Below are 20,818 nucleotides of genomic sequence, written 5' to 3' on the forward strand. Positions count from 1 at the left end.
TGCTCCAGAGCGCTCAGGACCTCAGACTGGGTCGAAGGTTCACCTTCCAACAGGATAACGACCCTAAGCACACAGCCAAGACAACGCAGGAGTGGCTTCGGGACAAGTCTCTGAATGTCCTTGAGTGGTCCAGCCAGAGCCCAGACTTTAACCCGATCGAACATCTCTGGAGAGACCTGAAAATAGCTGTGCAGCGACGCTCCCCATCCAACCTGACAGAGCTTGAGAGGATCTGCAAAGAATGGGAGAAACTCCCCGAATACAGGTGTGCTAAGCTTGTAGCGTCATACCCAATTAGACTCGAGGCTGTAATTGCTGCTGAAGGTACAAAGTACTGAGTAAAGGGTTTGAATACTTAAGTAAAAGTTTTATTTAATATTTTTGCAAAAATGTCACCTGTTTTTGCTTTGTCATTATGGGGTATTGTGTTGATTTGTGGGGGAAAAAAACAATTTCATCCATTTTAGAATAAGGCTCTAACGTAACAATGTGGAAAAAGTCAAGGGGTCTGAATACTTTCCGAAAGCACTGTATGTGCACCATGTCATTACTCTCACTCTGCTGTGGGTGCATCTTGCTAGCAGTCACTCATATGGCTAGGGGCTGTTCAACCCCCCAGAATTTAATTTTTTTTCTGAGAACCAATCAAAGCTCGAGACAACTTTTGCAGTAATATTGCACCAACAATGGACTCCTGTCCAGACCAGTGTGTCACAGCTCTCTTTCACTGTGTACCAGTCATGGCTAGAAGGGATCCAGGTTGTCAAATTAACGTCAAAATTCTACTTTCGATGTTAATTTGATAAAAGCTTGATCCCTCTAGCCATGACCCTATGTACCACATGAGTCATGTCAGCCAGGCTATTTTGAGGCTTAATCTATAAAAAATTCTCACGTTTGATCAGGAATTATGCATGTCAAAAACGCACCAACATTGTTATTCATAGCTTGAACTTTGTGAAAATGTAAGATTTAGTATGTTTGATGTATAAATGAAACTTGTTTGTATGATTTAGCCAACTTTTATTTATGCGTATAGCATAGACATTTCATAAAGTTTCTTCAAATTTTAACTGAAATGTAGTATGCCTATAAAACTAGATTTTTAGTCACCTCATGATGGTGATCTCTCCATTATGCAGATTCTGTTGCAAAACATTTCTCAAACAGAAGTGAATGGGGAGGGACCTACCTGAATTAGTCCATTAGAAACTCATTTTAGTTGCAAAACGGAACATGTTTGGACTAATGATTACACCCCTGGCGTCTCAGCTAAGAGGGATGGGGTTTATTCATGCAAATATCATTACTTTCAAGAAAATACAGAACGATTTGAATAACTCATTTGAACAGGTTTTTTTTTTTATTGGAAACCTGTTAACATAACACATTCTATAACACTATAAAGATGGTAAGGAAAAACAGAAAAGCAAAACTGACCAAGTGCTGTCAACTACTGTAGATGACTCCTCACACTGCCATGGGTGACATCTGACTAGGGTGCGAGTGTATACAGAACCGATCTCAGGTTTTGTGTGTACCGTACGACCGGTCTCAGGTTGAGTGGATAGGGGCGGAGCGTGCCAGGAGCTCGGTGATGTAAGCGTTGTTACGGGCAACAAGCTCCTCCTTCATGGCTTTAAGCTCCGCCTTCACCTCCTGGTCAGTCATGGTGACTGCTGGCAGAGATTTCACTTTCTCCAGAAACGACTGGATCAATACCTCTCCCTCCTGCAGAGAGCAAGAGAAAAAGAGAGATTGTATTAGGAAGTTGGAGTAATTATAAGTGAAGCCAAAAATATAAAATGCAACATGTAAAGTGTTGGTCCCATGTTTCATGAGCTGAAATAAAAAAATCCCAGAAGTTTTCCATACGCACAATAAGCTTATTTCTCTCAAATTTTGTGCACAAATGTGTCTACATCCCTGTTAGTGAGCATTTCTCCTTTGCCAAGATAATCCATCCACCTGACAGGTTTAGCATATCAAGAAGCTGATTAAACAGCATGATCATTACACAGGTGCACCTTGTGCTGGGGACAAAAGGCCACTAAAGTGTGCAGTTGTGTCACACAACACCATGCCACAGATGTCTCAAGTTTTGAGGGAGCGTTCAATTGGCATGCTGACTGCAGGAATTTCCCCCAGACCTGTTGCCAAAGAATTGAATGTTCATTTCTCTACCGTAAGCTGCCACCAACTTTGTTTTAGAGAATTTGGCAGTACGTCTAACTGGCCTCACAACCACAGACCACATGTAACCATGCCAGCCCAGGACCTCCACATCCGGCTTTTTCTCCTGTGGAATTGTCTGAGGGGGGTTGGGGGGCGGTGCTGAGGAGTATTTCTGACGGTAATAAAGCCCTTTTGTGGGGTAAAACTCATTCTGATTGGCTGGGCTTGGATGCCAAGTGGGTGGGCCTATGCTCTCCAAGGCTACACCCCTTCCAAGTAATGTGAAATCCATAGATTAGGGCCTAATTAATTTAATTAGCTGATTTCCTTATATGAACTGTAACTCAGTAAAATCTTTGAAATTGTTGCGTTTATATTTTTGTCAAAAAGACAGTCAAAAGTATCTTCTGTCTTAGCATTGCAGTAGTGTGTACTGTGTGTTTACCTGTTTATCGGTGCGTCGTTTCTTGGCCTCTGGCCCCTCCTCCACACTAGGCTCCTCCTGAAACTCCTCCAGTTCTGCAGCCTTCTGCTTTGCCATGGCAACCACCGCCGGCGGGAAACACGCCAACTCCGCCACATGGATCCCAAAACTCTGGTCACACACACCTAAACACACACACATACTTTGTCAACCGCTGCTCTGATGTTGCTGTGACGTTTGTGTGTATACACTGAATACTACAGCGTAGTGTGTGTGTGTACCTGGTTTGACCCTGTAGAGCATGGTGAGTGTGTGTTGAGTGGTCAGAGCGGTGACGTGCAGGTTGCGGACGGTGGGGTGGTGTGTGGCCAACGCCGTAAGCTCGTGGAAGTGAGTGGCGAACAGACAGAAGCAGCCAATCTTAGAGGCGATGTGTTCACTGATGGCCCAGGCCAGACCAAAGCCATCGAATGTAGATGTTCCTCGACCCAACTCATCGATTATTATTAGAGAGTTCTTCGTGGCAGAACTATAAGAGAGAAAAGAGTAACAGTTGAGTCAACGTACAGGTAACTGCCAAAATAATGGAAACAAAGTATATTGAAAGCAGGCGTTTCCACACAGGTGTGGTTGCTGAGTTAAGCAATTACCATCCCATCACGCTTAAAGGAATGTATAAAAAATGCTGGGCAGGCTATTATTTTGGCTACCATGTGGTCACTGAATGGTTTGAGGAGCATGAAAACAATGTAAACCATTTGCCATGGCCATCTCATTCACCAGATCTCATCCCAATTTAACACTTATGGGAGACTCGCATGAGACAGCGTTTTCCACCACCATCAACAAAACACAAAATTATGGAATTTCTCGTGGAAGAACCGTGTCGCATCCCTCCAATAAAGTTCCAGACACTTGTAGAATCTATGCCAAGGTGCATTGAAGCTGTTCTGGGGTGCCCCAAAGCCTTAAGACACTATGTTGGCAGTTACCTGTACATGTTAATTATCAATGATGCACACAAAGCACTTTGTTATTGTAATCAGGGAGAGCAAAGTATTTCCCTAAACTAAAAGAGACATAAGAGCTGCAGATGATGGTGGTGGTGTGTGTGTGCACATGTTCTCACCGGAGAATAGCTGCGGTCTCCAGCATCTCAGACATAAACGTAGACACGCCCTTGAGCTGGCTATCCCCTGCCCCAACACGGCACAGACAGCTGTCAATCATGCTTAGCTCCGCATTCTCACAGGGGACAAAGCAGCCAATCTGAGCCATCAGAGAGATCACGCCCACCTGCCGGATAAAGGTAGACTTCCCGCCCATATTAGGACCTGTAGAGTGGGAGAGTTGGTTAATGTACAGGACCAGTCAAAAGTTTGGACACCTACTCATTCAAGGGTTTTTCTTTATTTTTACTATTTTCTATATTGTAGGATAATAGTGAAGACATCAAAACTATTAAATAACACATGGAATCATGTAGTAACCAAAAAAGTGTTAAACAAATCAAAATGTATTTTATATTTGAGTTTCTTCAAAGTAGCCACCCTTTGCCTTGATGACAGCTTAGCACACTCTTGGCATTCTCTCAACCAGCTTCATGAGGTAGTCACCTGGAATGCATTTCAATTAACAGGTGTGCCTTGTTAAAAGTTAATTTGTGGAATTTCTTTCCTTCTTAATGCGTTTGAGCCAATCAGTTGTGTTGTGACAAGGTAGGGGTGGTATACAGAAGATAGCCCTATATGGTAAAAGACCAAGTCCAGATTATGGCAAGAACAGCTCAAATAAGCAAAGAGAAACGACAGTCCATCATTTCTTTAAAACATGAAGATCAGTCAATCCGGAACATTTCAAGAACTTTGAAAGTTTCTTCAAGTGCAGTCGCAAAACCCATCAAGCGCTATGATGAAACTGGCTCTCATGAGGACCGCCACAGGAATGGAAGACCCAGAGTTACCTCTGCTGCAGAGGATAAGTTCATTAGAGCTACCGGCCTCAGAAATTGCAGTCCAAATAAATGCTTCAGAGTTCAAGTAACAGACACATCTCAGCATCAACTGTTCAGAGGGGACTGTGTGAATCAGCCCTTCATTTTTTTATATTTTATTTTATTTAACTAGGCAAGTCAGTTAAGAACAAACTCTTATTTACAATGACTGCCTTCATGGTTGAATTGCTGCAAAGAAACCACTACTAAAGGAAGCCAATAAGAAGAAGACACCTGCTTGGGCCAAGAAACACGAGCAATAGACATTAGACCAGTGGAAATGTGTCCTTTGGTCTGGAGTCCAAATTTGAGATTTTTGGTTCAAACCGCTGTGTCTTTGTGAGACGCAAAGTAGGTGAACGGATGATCTCCACACGTGTAGTTCCCACCGTAAAGCATGGAGGCGAAGGTGTTATGGTGCTTTGCTGGTGATACTGTCGGATTTATTTAGAATTCAAGGCACACTTAACCAGAATGGCTACAACAGCATTCTGCAGCGATACGCCATCCCATCTGGTTTGGGCTTAGTGGGACTATCATTTGTTTTTCAACAGGACAATGACCCAACACACCTCCAGGCTGTGTAAGGGCTATTTTACCAAGAAGGAGAGTGATGGAGTGCTGCATCAGATGACCTGGCCTCCACAATCAAGAAAATGTATACGTCTCCATGGTGTGCTCTATTTTTATGGGTATTGACCCTTATACGGTCTATGGTGTTGACACTAGTGTTGTCGCGATACCATAAGTTTGACTTTGATAGCAGGTTTAGTATCACAACACCCGATACTCGATACCACAACAGAAAAAAGGCGTATTAGCCAAAGTCACAGAATGGCGCTTGATCCAGATAGATAAAAATCAGCTACTGCTATGTTCAATCAATGGGCAACTTTTTAGTTCAATATCATTACATTTGAAAAATGTTATATAAAGAAATGTACAGCCATGTATGCATTCACCTCTAGGGTCTTAGCCCTGTCTAAGCCGGAGGGGGTCTAAGACAACATATGGAATTGTTTTAAGATGGTCATACCAAGGATTATTTAGCTATTTGATTTTGAATTAAGACCCTTTAAGAGAAAACAATTATTGGATGGAACATTGGATTTGGCATTACTGCTATTAGCCAATAGAAACACAATGAATAACAGATTCACTACATGGAACAACAGAGGTCAGTCCCAAAAAATATCAAAAGAAAGTTTGTTCTGAAGTGTCTGTGCTATATCTGAAACGTTTCATTGTTTTACATGCATTTATCCCCTTATTGTAGGCACTAAACTTTCATTTTTTTATCTGGTACCGGGGACCTTAAAACAAGTATTTTGAGGCTTGTGGGCATCCTAGAGAAAATGGAGAACACCATCATGTTAGTGAGTCATCTTTCAATAGAGTGGTCATAATAGTTTGTAGGCCAAACCGTTCGGACGCTACAGACGTTTTCGTGAGAAGACCGAATTTCGGGATGTCTCGGTCTGACAAACACCGCTCTAGCTCTGCCACCTTTCACCCCAGATGCGGAAGGGCGATATCGGTGGATGCGGTGGATTGAGACGCAGCCCATGCAAAAACTGACTGATTTTGATGGGGATTTCTTTTATTATGTTAATTCGATTTCCGATTGTAGGCCAAGGGTTAATGAATCAATTATACAGGCAATTGACTTTGTTTTTACCAATCTAACTACAAAACATAATGGTAATCAATTATTTGAATGTTAAATCTCTTTATGAACTAGGTAAATCAAGATGTAGCCTCTGTCTATTCACAAAACAGGTGAATGCATATTATTCAATAGGAGTGTGTGCATGCATGAGTTATTGAGCTTGTTTTAGCTAATTTCATGGGGCTACAGAGGACGAATAATCCCTTCCATTTAGGATTTATTCCATTGGCAACTGCTAGGGGAAGTTATTTTGTTCTACTGATCAACATTTTCGTAGAAGAAGCACTCTTTTATAAAAGTGTGCGCTCTCTTTTTAAGAAAGTAATGAGTCATGAGAGGCAGTGGAATCTGACTTTGTGGGAACCAGAAGGAAGGCGGGGAGACGAAGTGAATTAATAACGTTTTTGGTGGCAATCAGCTTTGAAAGCAGCATATTTTGCATTAAACAAGGTACTAGGGTAGTGAATTCAGCTGTAAGCTGGCAAAGAAAGTTAGCCTACAATTAAAGCTGGAAGCTGCCAGTATCTTCTTGCATTGTAAAAGTGTTCTAGCCTGTATGGACATTGTTTTGCTAAACTTAATGAACAATTTCAACATTTCTGCATGCCGTGTTGCATTATTTAAGTGTGTTAACTTCTGTGCAGCAGGAGTGGGGAACTAACAATGCAGTAAATGGAGCAGGATCTTTGCATTTCGCGCTATAAAAGGGGCTGCGCTGATACAGACTTGATCCTCTCAATCATGTGAGACGCATGACAGAGGTACAGAACGGAACAAAAATTATAGTACCGAACCGGAGATAGTGAATGGAACTTAGCCCTTGTTTCCAATGTCCTCTGACTTTGTGGTCAGTCAAATCCCTAAACAGGTGAATGCATGGCTGCATCCTCCTCTGAAATCCATCAAATAAAAATTAAACTGTGCATGTGTGTGTACCTGTGATGATATAGAAGCTCTGCTCCCCCTGTATGAAGGATATATCATTAGGTATGAAGGCTGTGTCTGCGCCCGACTCCAGGCAGGGGTGTCTGGCCTGTTGGAGCTCTAGACGCCTGCAGTCCGCAGCCAGGAGCCGTGGCCTGACGTAGGGAATGGGGGCGGAGACTGAGGCCACAGAGAAGCTGACCACCGCATCCAGCTGGGCGATGACATCACTCAACGACTGCAGGGGGTCCACATAGCCTGGGCAGGTCCAGGGGTATAGTTAAGAAAATAAAAAAGGACATAGGAGATTCCAATCCAACATGCATTTCTAATTCTAATAAATCAAACCTGATAGAAAGTTGCAGAGTATGTGTGTGTTCTCACCCGAGGCGATGCTGATGATCTCCTTAACGATGGCGTTCTGAGCCTCCTCATACTCCTCTCTGCTCCTGGTGTAGTCTTCATTCAGAGAACTCAGCTTACTACACACACACACAAAGAAAGTTAGCTTACTGCAGGGCACATTGTGTGTATGCATGTGTGCGAGCGTCCCAGACCTGTTGGTGAACCGGACTCCATTCTTCTGGACGTCCAGCGTTGTGAAATCCTTGTTGTTCCTCAGACTCTTCTCCTCTTTACAGGTCACCCTCAGGTAATACCCCAACACACTGTTACACTCCAACTTCACTGTCTTACCAGCATCAAGACCTACACACACACCACACAATTAAATACACTGTGTGTGTCTATACTGTCTGTCTGTGTGTGTGTGTGTGTCTGTGTGTGTTGTGTACCCAGTTTCCGTGCTGCGCTGTTCAGTACACTCTGCATGCTGTTCTCCAGTGTGTCCATCTTCTCCCTCAGCTCAGAGAGCACCGGGTCAAACGACGCCTTCACCAGGAACTCATGGTGCTCCACCTACACACACACACACGGTTCACATCTAGTGTATTCTACCACCTCACACGGAACACACACACACACCTACCTGGTTCATATCCAGTGTAGTTTCTATCATCTCCTGGTACTTGATGAAGTCAGCCTGCAGGTCTCTGAGAGGAGAGATGAACACTGCCTCCAACAGCATCTGGTGACTTCCTACAACACAGGATGGTGCTAGGGAGTTACAGTGTGTGTGCGCGCATCTTAGACAGTGTGTGTGTGTGTGTGTGTGTTTGTGTGTGTGTGTACCTTGGTGTTTCTCCAGAGCCATCAGAAGTGCAGGGATCTGGCCCACGGCCTGGTAACCACGGTAACAGTCCTGCAGTGTTGCCGAGAGCCGGTGAAACTTTTTAGACAAGCGGTGGAGATCTGGGAATCGCCGCAACAGATCATCCTGAAGAGTCTGTCTGGCCTCACCGTCATTCACTAGACACTCTACCAGGTCCAGTCTACACATGCACAAACAAACAGTGGGAATTCACAGGTAGTGTCTGCAGTACTTGGAAAGACCAGAAGGTGGCAGCGGAACAGAGGGCTACAGGAAACGCATCGAAGCAGGCTCGACAGACCAGACCAGGGGATTGGGAAGTCAATGGGAGAAGTGAAAAATGCATCTTTAGTTTTTATCTCTCTCTAAATCTAAAGGCACAACCTACATTCGAGCCAGTAGCTAGGTTTCCATTAACTTGTCCAGTGATTTTTTTGTTGATATTTAGAAAGTTTGCATAGAAAGTAGATGCGACAATTGCTTGCCATGGTGCGTTTCCATTGAACTGTCGTGTCAATACAAACAGCTGGATGTAATGATAAAAACGTACAAATCTAGAATGTCTAATTAAATTAAAGTGTTTCCATTTAGGCAAATTGTGCATGAATAAAGTGGCGACACACGGTATACCCTGCCCACCCATCGCAAAAGCCAGCATGGATAGAATGCAAGAATAGACTATTATGCCATATTCTAATAATTCTCATTAACCTAGTTATGGTGTAACTTGCACTCATGTAGGCCTAGTAAAAATCTAACAATTTGATGGTGAAACTTCAAATTGCAATGTAAAGCAATTCAGGCGTCCTTTAAAGTCAAGACCATCCTTGTCTTGCAAAGAAACATTAGATAGTTTAGTATAGATTTAGCAAGCAGTAGGTATTTAGAATTAAATGTGGAGTGGAGCTTTATAGTTATGTGATATATCACGTGCCTCGCGTACCTTCAAAATGATTTGGCAATCATCAGTCACAATAAAGAAAGCTGGACAATAGACAAATCCACCCGTCGAACAGACAAACATTTATTCTATCTTTAGAAAATATATCCTACATCTGCGGTTTCCATTACAAATGACGCAATGATCTTTGTGACATTGCTTTGGTCGAATAAACCTGGGTCAATGTACTAATGTTGATGATGTCCACACACAGCAGTGCGACATGACTTGTTTTGAAGATGTCATATTGAAGGCCATGTTAGCAAAAGAGGTCCAAGTAGGATGATAGCATATTCAAATCCTGCCTACTGTCTTAAAGTGCAGTCAAAAACTTGAATTTCCTGTGTTTAATATATTCCACAGTATGAGGTTGGAAGAATGCTGTGAAATTGTGAAAATGATGATAATGCCCTTTTAGAGTAAGAGCTGTTTGAAGAGACAGCCAGAAATGTCAGCCTGTTTTGGTGGGATGGAGTTTTGACCTGCCTGGTGACATCATTAGTTAATAGACCAATAATGACGCTTTCAAAAACAACTGGGTAATCGGAACTCTCCGACTTCGGTGCTTTCAAGACAACTTGGAACTCAAAACAATTAGCTCCGACTCAGAAAAATCATTTTGAACGGTCATCCAACTCGGAAACTCTGCCTTCTTCCTAGAGCTTCAACTTTCCGACCTGAAGATCACTGACGTCATGATTTGACATAGTCGTCCCACCCCCCGCACTGATCCTTTAAAATAAAGATTCACCCATTTTGAATGTTATATCATATGTGAATCTCTGAGCGATGCTCTATCGAGTCCCGGGGTAATTTTATGTTTATCTGAGCTATTCGCCATTCAAGTAGGTAGAAATAGTCGGTATGATACATGTCGCATCATATGATTATAGTCATTATTACAACCTTGTGAAAGTGACAAAACTGACACTTCCATTTGTCAAAATCAACATATACATATATATATATATACATATATATATATATATATATATATATATATATATATATATATATATACACATATATATATATATATATATATATATATATATATGTGTGTATTTTATTTGATGGCCTGCACATGTGCAGTTCTGCGTGACACGACTGTTAGACCTGATGACACGTTTCTACACATGAGCTTAGCTAGCTTAAGTCGCCATGACATCGCCTACAAGCCTGATCAGGGATTTCTATTGTAGAAGCAGTTTCTGGAGTTTGTCATGGATATTCTCTTTGGTAGAGTACTGAGGTGAGCGAGAGAGAAAGGGAGAGAGGGTTGAAGAGAAGTTTGACCTCACCTCTCCTCAATCCTGTTCTTGTCCATGAGTGGCTGTTTGATCCACTGGTTGACCAATCGCTGGCCCTGGGGGGTGCGGCACTTATTCAGTAGCCCAGCCAATGAGTGGGCTCCACTGGTGTCATCAGGGGAACCCTGGGGAGAACGAGCCTATCAGGACAGACTCAGACTGTTCGGAATCAAGACAAATACCAGGAGCACAATCTTTGGGGTTACACGCACACTGAACTGCAACGTATACTCACTAAGTCGATTAAATAGTATATAGTAACTAGGGCTCGAGACAATCTTTTTTCCTCACCGTCCCAGTCCCGAAGCGCAATTTCAACTATCCCAAACTGAACTTGAACCGTTCCAAAATTTAAATACTTGTTTTTTAAGTATTTTGGATATGCCAACATGGGTCTATGTCAATTGCAGTGCTTTTAAAGTAATTGGTGTATTTCTGAGACAGATACAGACAGTCTATATTACATAAACTTAATTTGTTAAGAAAAAAACATTTAGCATCTTAATGAAAACATAAACATCCATTACATTATTAATAATTACAATGTATTAATTGAACGTGCTAACCACACGTATACAATATATCTAAGAGAGAACAATGTTATTGTGAACTGGTTACTGAATGAACTTAAGTTAGAACTTAATTTAGCGTCTGCTAAATGATGTAAATTACATTCCACAACCAGCTTCCCCTTTAAACAACATAACAACAATATACCACTGAAGTCACTGAAGAACAGTTGCCTTGACCTTTTTGAGCACCACCCCTTGCTAACGGCCAGGGCTTAAAATGTACTTTTTTGTACACAGCCACTGTGGCACGTAGATTTAAAAATCTACCAGCCACTCAGATTTTTACCAGCCAAAACATACACAAAAAATGATGAGCATGCTTTGTAATGTCACTAAAACAATAAATGTATTACTAGTAAGGAGTAATGTGGTATATTGTTTAATTTCATTAAATGTTTTGTGACCTGAGACTTAACCAAAATATCACAGATAAGACAAATGCTCACCTGCCCCTTTAAGGGCGGGAGGTTACCATAATGCAACTGGAGTCATGTTTGTGCCTGTGGGATTGAGAATCTGACTAGTATCCGCATTGCTTCTCTTCCCTAGCAGTTGAAACTCAAACATAAAAAAACCTAGCTTGTGAACAAAACAATGTAAATAGCCAAGGAACACAAGGACAAAATCTCACTAAAGTAGATTTTCATTTCAAGTAAATTAAACAAAACATTTATGCCAGTGCACAGCGCTTGTAAAAATGAATCTGTCACTCAGCTCTTCACGTGTGCAGGCACAGCCACCAGCCAGGCAGTGTTGCAGCGGGAGGCAGAATAACTTTGGTTCAGGTCAGGGAGATACAACCATATTTTCTAGAATACCATAGTAGCTAGCCATAGCCTACAGACAATGCAAACGCCATAGCAACTCCCGGCACACAAAACCTCAGCTCCGGGCCCGCAGACAGGCTGGGAGAGAGTCAAATGTGCATTCTAATAGGCCTATTTGCTTAAAATTTGAATGATATTCTAATATTAGATATTTCCATAACCTAAATAATTACATATGCGATGACTAACCAGCCATATCATTGTTTGAAACCTGGACGTTCTACATAGCTATAGCCAACCGTCAAAATCCGACCGTAGAAGAAAAAAAAAGCAAAGATTTCCTGATGCCATTGAAACCAGCATTTCTTCTTCTACCGTCCAAAGGCAGTAAGGCACAATCCTATTGTTGCATCTTGAGATATTCCCTCTAAGGTTCTACTATTAGGCTGTTTACATTTACATTTTTTACATTTTAGTCATTTAGCAGACGCTCTTATCCAGAGCGACTTACAGTTAGTGAATACCTTTTTTTTTTATACTGGCCCCCCGTGGGAATCGAACCCACAACCCTGGCGTTGCAAACGCCATGCTCTATCAACTGAGCTACATCCCTGCCGGCCATTCCCTCCCCTATCCTGGACGACGCTGGGCCAATTGTGCGCCGCCCATGAGTCTCCCGGTCGCGGCCGGCTGCGACAGAGCCTGGATTCGAACCAGGATCTCTAGTAGCACAGTTAGCACTGCGATGCAGTGCCTTAGACCACTGCGCCACTCAGCAGAAGACGGCCCGGGCACGGTCCAATTCCCGTCAGGGGTGGAGGCCCGGTCGCAATCCACGCGCACACCCAGCGGTGTCTGTCGCATTATAAAAAACGCTCGCATCAGGTGCGCGTTTGAGAACAGTGTTCTCCCGTAATAGCATTTTTGAACATTGACACATATAAATATGGCCGAGACGAGACAACACATTGCTGCGCTCGTAATGTTAATTATTCATAGTTTATCAACTTTTAAGCTGAATGTCGTGATCCGTTTCATCAGCCTCGTCTTTGTGTTTAAACATTTTAGTATGGAACCACTTGTATGTATTTTATATTTTTCTGTACTATCGTCCCACAACTGCCCCAACATCTGTTTTGAACCGTCCCAGACATATTTTTTATCGTCCTTAGGACAATCTTAATTTCGAGCCCTGATAGTAACCCAATAGTACCGAAGCCACATTGAAGACTGTACGGAAAAATTGTGCAGCCTCAAACACACACACTCAGACAAACACACTTACCTGAAAGAGGTTGAGGGCCTGTACAGCAGCATTGTCCAGCCTCATGTACTGGCTCAGGTCAAGGGTCGTCAAGCTGAAGGAACTGAAGTTTGATTGGTCAGACAGCAACTCCAGGTAACGAACCACTGCTGCCAGGCATGACATGGCTACCTGGAACACACAGACACGTCATTTTACTACTAGTGGAGCGTGTTGTGTTTGGAAACAATGGTCATATTATCCGTGTGCAGTGCGGTTACATAAAGAGCTTTACTAATGGCAATGCATGCTGGCATAACAAGCTGCTGCAACCCAGACCGACACACAGCGGTAACAACAACAATTGTTTATTAAGACTCATCCAATACGAGTAGGTTTGTGTGCGTTACCTGTTTGTCTAGTTCAGGCAGAACGTTGCAGGCGTTTGCCTCCCCTTTCCTGGTCCGTAGCAGTCGGTTGAGGTCCTGGGTCATGTCTTTACTACTGAACTCTGTTCTCTTTCTGTCTGACAGCAACACACCTCCACGCTGCACCACCTACACACGTTATACATAAGCATTTATATACACATAAGCATATACAGTGGGGAAAAAAAGTATTTAGTCAGCCACCAATTGTGCAAGTTCTCCCACTTAAAAAGATGAGAGAGGCCTGTAATTTTCATCATAGGTACACGTCAACTATGACAGACAAAATGAGAGAAAAAAAATCCAGAAAATCACATTGTAGGATTTTTAATGAATTTATTTGCAAATTATGGTGGAAAATAAGTATTTGGTCAATAACAAAAGTTTCTCAATACTTTGTTATATACCCTTTGTTGGCAATGACACAGGTCAAACATTTTCTGTAAGTCTTCACAAGGTTTTCACTCACTGTTGCTGGTATTTTTGGCCCATTCCTCCATGCAGATCTCCTCTAGAGCAGTGATGTTTTGGGGCTGTCGCTGGGCAACACGGACTTTCAACTCCCTCCAAAGATTTTCTATGGGGTTGAGATCTGGAGACTGGCTAGGCCACTCCAGGACCTTGAAATGCTTCTTACGAAGCCACTCCTTCGTTGCCCGGGCGGTGTGTTTGGGATCATTGTCATGCTGAAAGACCCAGCCACGTTTCATCTGCAATGCCCTTGCTGATGGAAGGAGGTTTTCACTCAAAATCTCACGATACATGGCCCCATTCATTCTTTCCTTTACACGGATCAGTCGTCCTGGTCCCTTTGCAGAAAAACAGCCCCAAAGCATGATGTTTCCACCCCCATGCTTCACAGTAGGTATGGTGTTATTTGGATGCAACTCAGCATTCTTTGTCCTCCAAACACGACAAGTTGAGTTTTTACCAAAAAGTTCTATTTTGGTTTCATCTGACCATATGACATTCTCCCAATCCTCTTCTGGATCATCCAAATGCACTCTAGCAAACTTCAGACGGGCCTGGACATGTACTGGCTTAAGTAGGGGGACACGTCTGGCACTGCAGGATTTGAGTCCCTGGCGGCGTAGTGTGTTACTGATGGTAGGCTTTGTTACTTTGGTCCCAGCTCTCTGCAGGTCATTCACTAGGTCCCCCCGTGTGGTTCTGGGATTTTTGCTCACCGTTCTTGTGATCATTTTGACCCCACGGGGTGAGATCTTGCGTGGAGCCCCAGATCGAGGGAGATTATCAGTGGTCTTTTATGTCTTCCATTTCCTAATAATTGCTCCCACAGTTGATTTCTTCAAACCAAGCTGCTTACCTATTGCAGATTCAGTCTTCCCAGCCTGGTGCAGGTCTACAATTTTGTTTCTGGTGTCCTTTGACAGCTCTTTGGTCTTGGCCATAGTGGAGTTTGGAGTGTGACTGTTTGAGGTTGTGGACAGGTGTCTTTTATACTGATAACAAGTTCAAACAGGTGCCATTAATACAGGTAACGAGTGGAGGACAGAGGAGCCTCTTAAAGAAGAAGTTACAGGTCTGTGAGAGCCAGAAATCTTGCTTGTTTGTAGGTGACCAAATACTTATTTTCCACCATAATTTGCAAATAAATTCATAAAAAATCCTACAATGTGATTTTCTGGAATTTGTGCCTGACTAAATACTTTTTTCCCCCACTGTATATATACAGTACCAGTCAAAAGTTTGGACACACCTACTCATTCCAGGGTTTTTATTTTTACAATTTTCTACATTGTAGAATAGTGAAGACACCAAAACTATGAAATAACACATACGGAATCATGTAGTAACCAAAAAAGTGTTCTACAAACCAAAATATATTTTATATTCTTCAAAGTAGCCACCCTTTGCCTTGATGACAGCTTTGCACACTCTTGGCATTCTCTCAACTAGCTTCACATGGAATGCTTTTCTAACAGTCTTGAAGGAGTTCCCACATATGCTGAGCACTTGTTGGCAGCTTCTCCTTCACTCTGCGGTTGAACTCATCCCAAACCATCTCAATTGAGTTGAGGTCGGGGGATTGTGGAGGCCAGGTCATCTGATGCAGCACTCCATCACTCTCCTTCTTGGTAAAATAGCCCTTACACAGCCTGGAGGTGTGTTGGATCATTGTCCTGTTGAAAAACAAATGATAGTCTCACTAAGCAAACTAGATGGGATGGCGTAGTGCCGCAGAATGCTGTGGTAGCCATGCTGGTTAAGTGTGCCTTGAATTCTAAATAAAATCTCTGACAGTGTAAACAGCAAAGCACCCCCACACCTCCTCCATGCTTCACGGTGGGAACCACACGAGGAGATCATCCATTCACCTACTCTGCGTCTCACAAAGACACAGCGGTTGGAACCAAAAATCTCAAATTTGGACTCATCAGACCAAAGGACAGATTTCCACCGGTCTAATGTTCATTGCTCGTGTTTATTGGCCCAAGCAAGTCTCTTCTTATTGGTGTCCTTTAGTAGTGGTTTCTTTGCAGCAATTTGACCAAGAAGGCCTGATTCACGCAGTCTCCTCTGAACAGTTGATGTTGAGATGTGTCTGTTACTTGACTCTGTGATGCATTTATTTGGGCTGCAATCTGAGGTGCAGTTAACTCTAATGAACTTATCCTCTGCAGCAGAGGTAACTCTGGGTCTTCCTTTCCTGTGGCAGTCCTCATGAGAGCCAGTTTCATCATAGTGCTTGATGGTTTTTGCGAATGCACTTGAAGCTCGCATCTGCTACAAGACCATGGTGCTTGCCTACGGAGCTGTGAGGGGAACGGCACCTCCGTACCTTCAGGCTCTGATCAGTCCCTACACCCAAACGAGGGCATTGCGTTCATCCACCTCTGGCCTGCTGGGCCCCCTACCTCTGCGGAAGCACAGTTCCCGCTCAGCCCAGTCAAAACTGTTCGCTGCTCTGGCACCCCAATGGTGGAACAAGCTCCCTCACGACGCCAGGACAGCGGAGTCACTCACCACCTTCCGGAGACACTTGAAACCCCACCTCTTTAAGGAATACCTGGGATAGGATAAAGTAATCCTTCTACCCCCCCTTACCCCACCCCCCAAAAAAATAATATTTGAGCTGTTCTTGCCATTATATGGACTTGGTATTTTACCAAATAGGGCTATCTTCTGTATACCACCCCTACCTTGTCACAACACAACTGATTGGCTCAAATGCATTAAGGAGGAAAGAAATTCCACAAATTAACTTAACAAGGCACACCTGTTAATTGAAATGCATTCCAGGTGACTACCTCATGAAGCTGGTTGAGAGAATGCCAAGAGTGTGCAAAGCTATCATCAAGGCAAAGAGTGGCTACTTTGAAGAATCTCAAATACTACATGGTTACTACATGATTCCATGTGTTATTTCATAGTTTTGATGTCTTCACTATTATTCTACAATGTAGAAAATAGTAAAAAAATAAAGAAAAACCCTGGAATGAGTAGGTGTGTCCAAACTTTTGACTGGTATTGTATATATACACACACACTACCTTTCTCACTAACCTCACTCCCTTTCTCACCGACTTCATTCACCTCCCACACAGACATTTTCTCTCTCTTACACAGACATACCTACCTGTCGTATGTTATCAGTGTTGTCGCCCTGTGGTAGCAGACATTCTTTAGGGCTCAGTTGAACAAGTAGAGCCTCCAGGTTACAGAAAGTCTCTCCATCAAGGAACTCACACACTCCCATGGTCCTTAGGGACGCGTCCACATAGCCCACGCCCACCACACGCTGTCCATCACCCCCGACAGCCAACCGTACGGCCACAACCCCAGCTGAGCCAGCCCCTCTTCCCTCAGCCCCGCCAAATAGAACCTCCTCAAACTGGGTCAGATTCCCTGGAGACGCCTGGTGAGAGAAAGCGATAAAGCGAGAGATGTAGTGAAAGGTAACTATTACGACACTTATAAATGTAATCTTCAGATTGTGTCTATGGCTGTGTGTACCTTGTACTCCAGTTGCCAGCTGTGGTCCTTGGTTTTGCTATGGTTCCTGTAGACTTCCACTCTGTATTGTTTCACCAGCAGCAGGTCTCTGACCAGAGCCTCAAAGTTTGCCTTGCTGAGAACCACACTCTCCAGCTTGCGGCTACCTACACACGCAATAAATACAGGTCATTAAATTAATGATAGTTAGTAGCTGCACAAAAACTAAATGTGAATGATTTTAGACAGCTAGCTAGATGGGGCACAATGTCCTTCGCTTCTGCTTGCCACATTAAGGAGGGAAGTAGTTAGATAGTGTAGCTAACCAGAATCAGGCCAGGTTTACAGCTAAAGCGCAGATCGAACAACGAGACAGATATTTCACTGGATGTATAAATGTGAAGCATCAGCTTGGCATTTCCACTCACTACCAAATATAGTAGTGAGAGGAAGCCCACTGGCGGGCAGAAGATGGAACGAGATGGATTTTGGCAGACATTCTGCAAATGTTATCATTGATTAAACATTTGATCTCAATACATTTCTGTTCCCAAAACTAGAATCTGTTATGAACAGAGTGGACTAAGGTTTGTAGACTTCACCCTTTGCAAAAGTTTTTTAAAATCGTGTTATTTAGGATTGCAAATGCGAATTGAGTTATTGCCCAGAGTAGGCGTTCCCCTAACGGAAATATGCAGATGATGCTAGAACGTGCCAATATACTCTCGCTAACTTGTGCGTCTTCTGCCCACTATGGCTCAATCGTTTGCATTGGAAATGACAGGATGTGGTCTTTCTTGGTTTAGTTATTTTAAAAAATGGCTAAAGTACATATATTTTAGTGATTTTCACCGAAAATGTACAACTACCGCAATAACGTCTAACGTTACATACAAAAGATATTTAAAAAAATAAAACGTCCCAAAAATTACCAGGCGTGTTCCTTGACAAATACTAAACAACGCGGGAAAACTATTTTGTGCGCACGTGCCTTCGATAAACGAGGCCCTGTTGCGTAAATTCTCCTAACCTGCTATGAAAAACTCACTTCCGGTCGTAGCTGTATAGAAGTGGCGTGATTTTAGGGAATTTCAAATTGGGATTTAGCTAGTGCCCAAACTAGCTAGCTAACTAACTACATTGGCCACTCAAAAAATGCAGTAGTTTAGTATCTAGCTATCAGGATTAGCTAATCTAAAGTGGAAAACCATGCAGATGGCTAGCTTTGTGAGCTAAGTAAGCCAAAGCTACCTGAGCCCAGGGTCTTTATGACTCCGTTGGTCTTGAAAACCTCCTTGGCGGCGAACAGCGCGTCGGTACCGTGCACCGTGTAGTAGTCACCCCGGTCGAAGACCCTGAAGGTGGTGTCTGGTTTCTCCGGCATGGAGAAGTAGTAGCTGAGGAAACCATGTTCCGCAGCAGCGTCCATGGACAAGCTCTGCTTCGGTTGCACCGCCATGCTAGAATCTCCCGCCACGGACTGGAGAAACAGGAAGTTACGTCAAGAGTCAGGGCACAGATAGAACAATGAGACAGATATTTCACCGGATGTATAAATATGAAGCATCCGTTTCGCGTTTCCACTCACTACCACATATGGTAGTTAGAGGAAGCTCAGGCAGTGGGAGAAGATGGAACGAGATGGATTTTGCCCGACATTCTGTTAATTTACTCATCGATTAAACATTTCATCTGAATACAGATTTCTGTTCCCAAAACAGAAAACTGGGGGGGTACCCGACATCATACAAAATACAAAAATAAATCAAACAACCATCCCACTCCTTTAGTCACAGTTCAAATCACATCCCCTACACAGCCTTGTGAGGTTGGAGCATTCATAGACAGGAGCAGTGGCGACACGTCATTCAGGGCAGAGCCCCACCTGTTTTGAGCCGTCATCAAGGCAAAGGATGGCTTTTTGAAGAATCTCAAATATAAAATATATTTTGATTTGTTTAACACTTTTTTGGTTACTACATGATTCCATATGTGTTATTTCATAGTTTTGATGTCTTCACTATTATTCTACAATGTAGAAAATAGTAAAAATAAAGAAAACCCCTTGAATGAGTAGGTGTGTCCAAACTTGTGACTGGTACTGTATATATATATTTTTTGGAGGGGGCTTGTCTGTTTTGCATGTTATTTTGGCATTAATACGTGTCACATATCAGTTTGCAAACAATGTAAAAATATTCTAATAATCATTATTTATCCCTGTCATTTGAAGAGAAATTATGAAGAGAAATTTTAGATCAAATGTATCGGTGCTCATCGACATAAACATTACACAACAAGTTGGAAATCGCAAATTCAACAATGAGTGTTTTGGAAAGAATCAGTGGCTAACTGCAAGCATTGCAAAGCAATCACTAGCCTGCTATTCAGTGGAGTGGCTGTGTGGTCACAAGTCTGGGATCAAGGGTCTCTTTTCCAAGCTTATAATGATAAACATTCAACATTGGCCATGCTGTCAATGAAGCATGATTTGTGCCGCGTTCAAAACAACTGTTAACTCGGAACTGCGAAATCTGACTTCAGTGAGATCAAGACAACTGGGAACTCGGGAAAATACGTTTTTAATGGTCATCCAACTCGGAACTGTAAATCCGGAACTCAGGCCTCTTTCTAGAGCTACGACCTGAAGATCACTGACGTCATCACGATTCGACCTTGTTTTTTTCCCAAGTTCCCAGTTGTCTTGAAAGCACCATAAATCCAGAGAATGCCAGACTTTAATGACACCTTCCTGTTCAAGTGAGCGCAGCACAACAAGGTGAGACCAAAAATGTCTTGTATGCTGCTGCATAAATGATGTAATATGCCAGGGAGATATGTATACTGTAGCTAAGAAAGTAATACTAAGTATATGTTGTGTAATAAGCTGTTAGTAGCCCATGTGCCTCACCCTAATAATTTGGTCTATTTTCCCCTCTTTATTTCGCCTACTGTTCTGACTTGGTGGTGCACATGTAGCCTATTATCTGTTTTAGAGAAATGTAATCATCGAATATTGTAAGAGCTTTCATTGTCTGCTTATATGCCCCCTTTATTTATCCTACGGTTCTGACTTGGTGTACAGGGAGAACACTGTAAGAACAGCCCATGTTCTGAATTCTGTCGCTGTACATTTCAAAAGTGCTGAACAAATAGTTATATTGACTACGTCCGTCCTAGCTCGCTCATTAATGTCTTAATCGAAA

General features: G+C 42.8%; 1 protein-coding gene across 1 annotated transcript; it reads right to left on the reverse strand.

Annotated features, from left to right (window-relative positions):
- Window positions 1-1,341: 1,341 nt before the first annotated feature.
- Window positions 1,342-19,088, reverse strand: msh2 (mutS homolog 2 (E. coli)). Its single transcript, XM_084142242.1, has 16 exons — window positions 18,864-19,088; window positions 17,634-17,779; window positions 17,257-17,535; window positions 13,638-13,784; window positions 13,270-13,419; window positions 10,637-10,770; window positions 8,377-8,576; window positions 8,174-8,283; window positions 7,980-8,103; window positions 7,743-7,893; window positions 7,570-7,667; window positions 7,198-7,443; window positions 3,729-3,933; window positions 2,881-3,128; window positions 2,621-2,784; window positions 1,342-1,731 (listed from the first exon to the last, which is right to left on the reverse strand). Exons 1-16 carry the CDS (start codon window positions 19,069-19,071, stop codon window positions 1,555-1,557), a joined length of 2,787 nt encoding a protein of 928 aa, XP_083998368.1. The 5' UTR covers window positions 19,072-19,088; the 3' UTR covers window positions 1,342-1,554.
- Window positions 19,089-20,818: the final 1,730 nt, after the last annotated feature.

This window comes from Coregonus lavaretus (assembly GCF_964263955.1).
Source record: "Coregonus lavaretus genome assembly, chromosome: 25".
In the NCBI taxonomy this organism is placed as follows: Eukaryota; Metazoa; Chordata; class Actinopteri; order Salmoniformes; family Salmonidae; genus Coregonus; species Coregonus lavaretus.

What these genes read in the sequence shown, in the direction of transcription:
- msh2 (XM_084142242.1), bottom strand. Translation starts at nt 19,071, where the DNA reads ATGGCGGTGCAACCGAAGCAGAGCTTGTCCATGGACGCTGCTGCGGAA. An exon ending in ACACTGATAACATACGACAG is followed by an intron (nt 13,785 to 17,256) that starts GTAGGTATGTCT and finishes TAACGTGTGTAG; the next exon opens with GTGGTGCAGCGTGGAGGTGT. An exon ending in CAGCGCAGCACGGAAACTGG is followed by an intron (nt 7,894 to 7,979) that starts GTACACAACACA and finishes GTGTGTGTGTAG; the next exon opens with GTCTTGATGCTGGTAAGACA.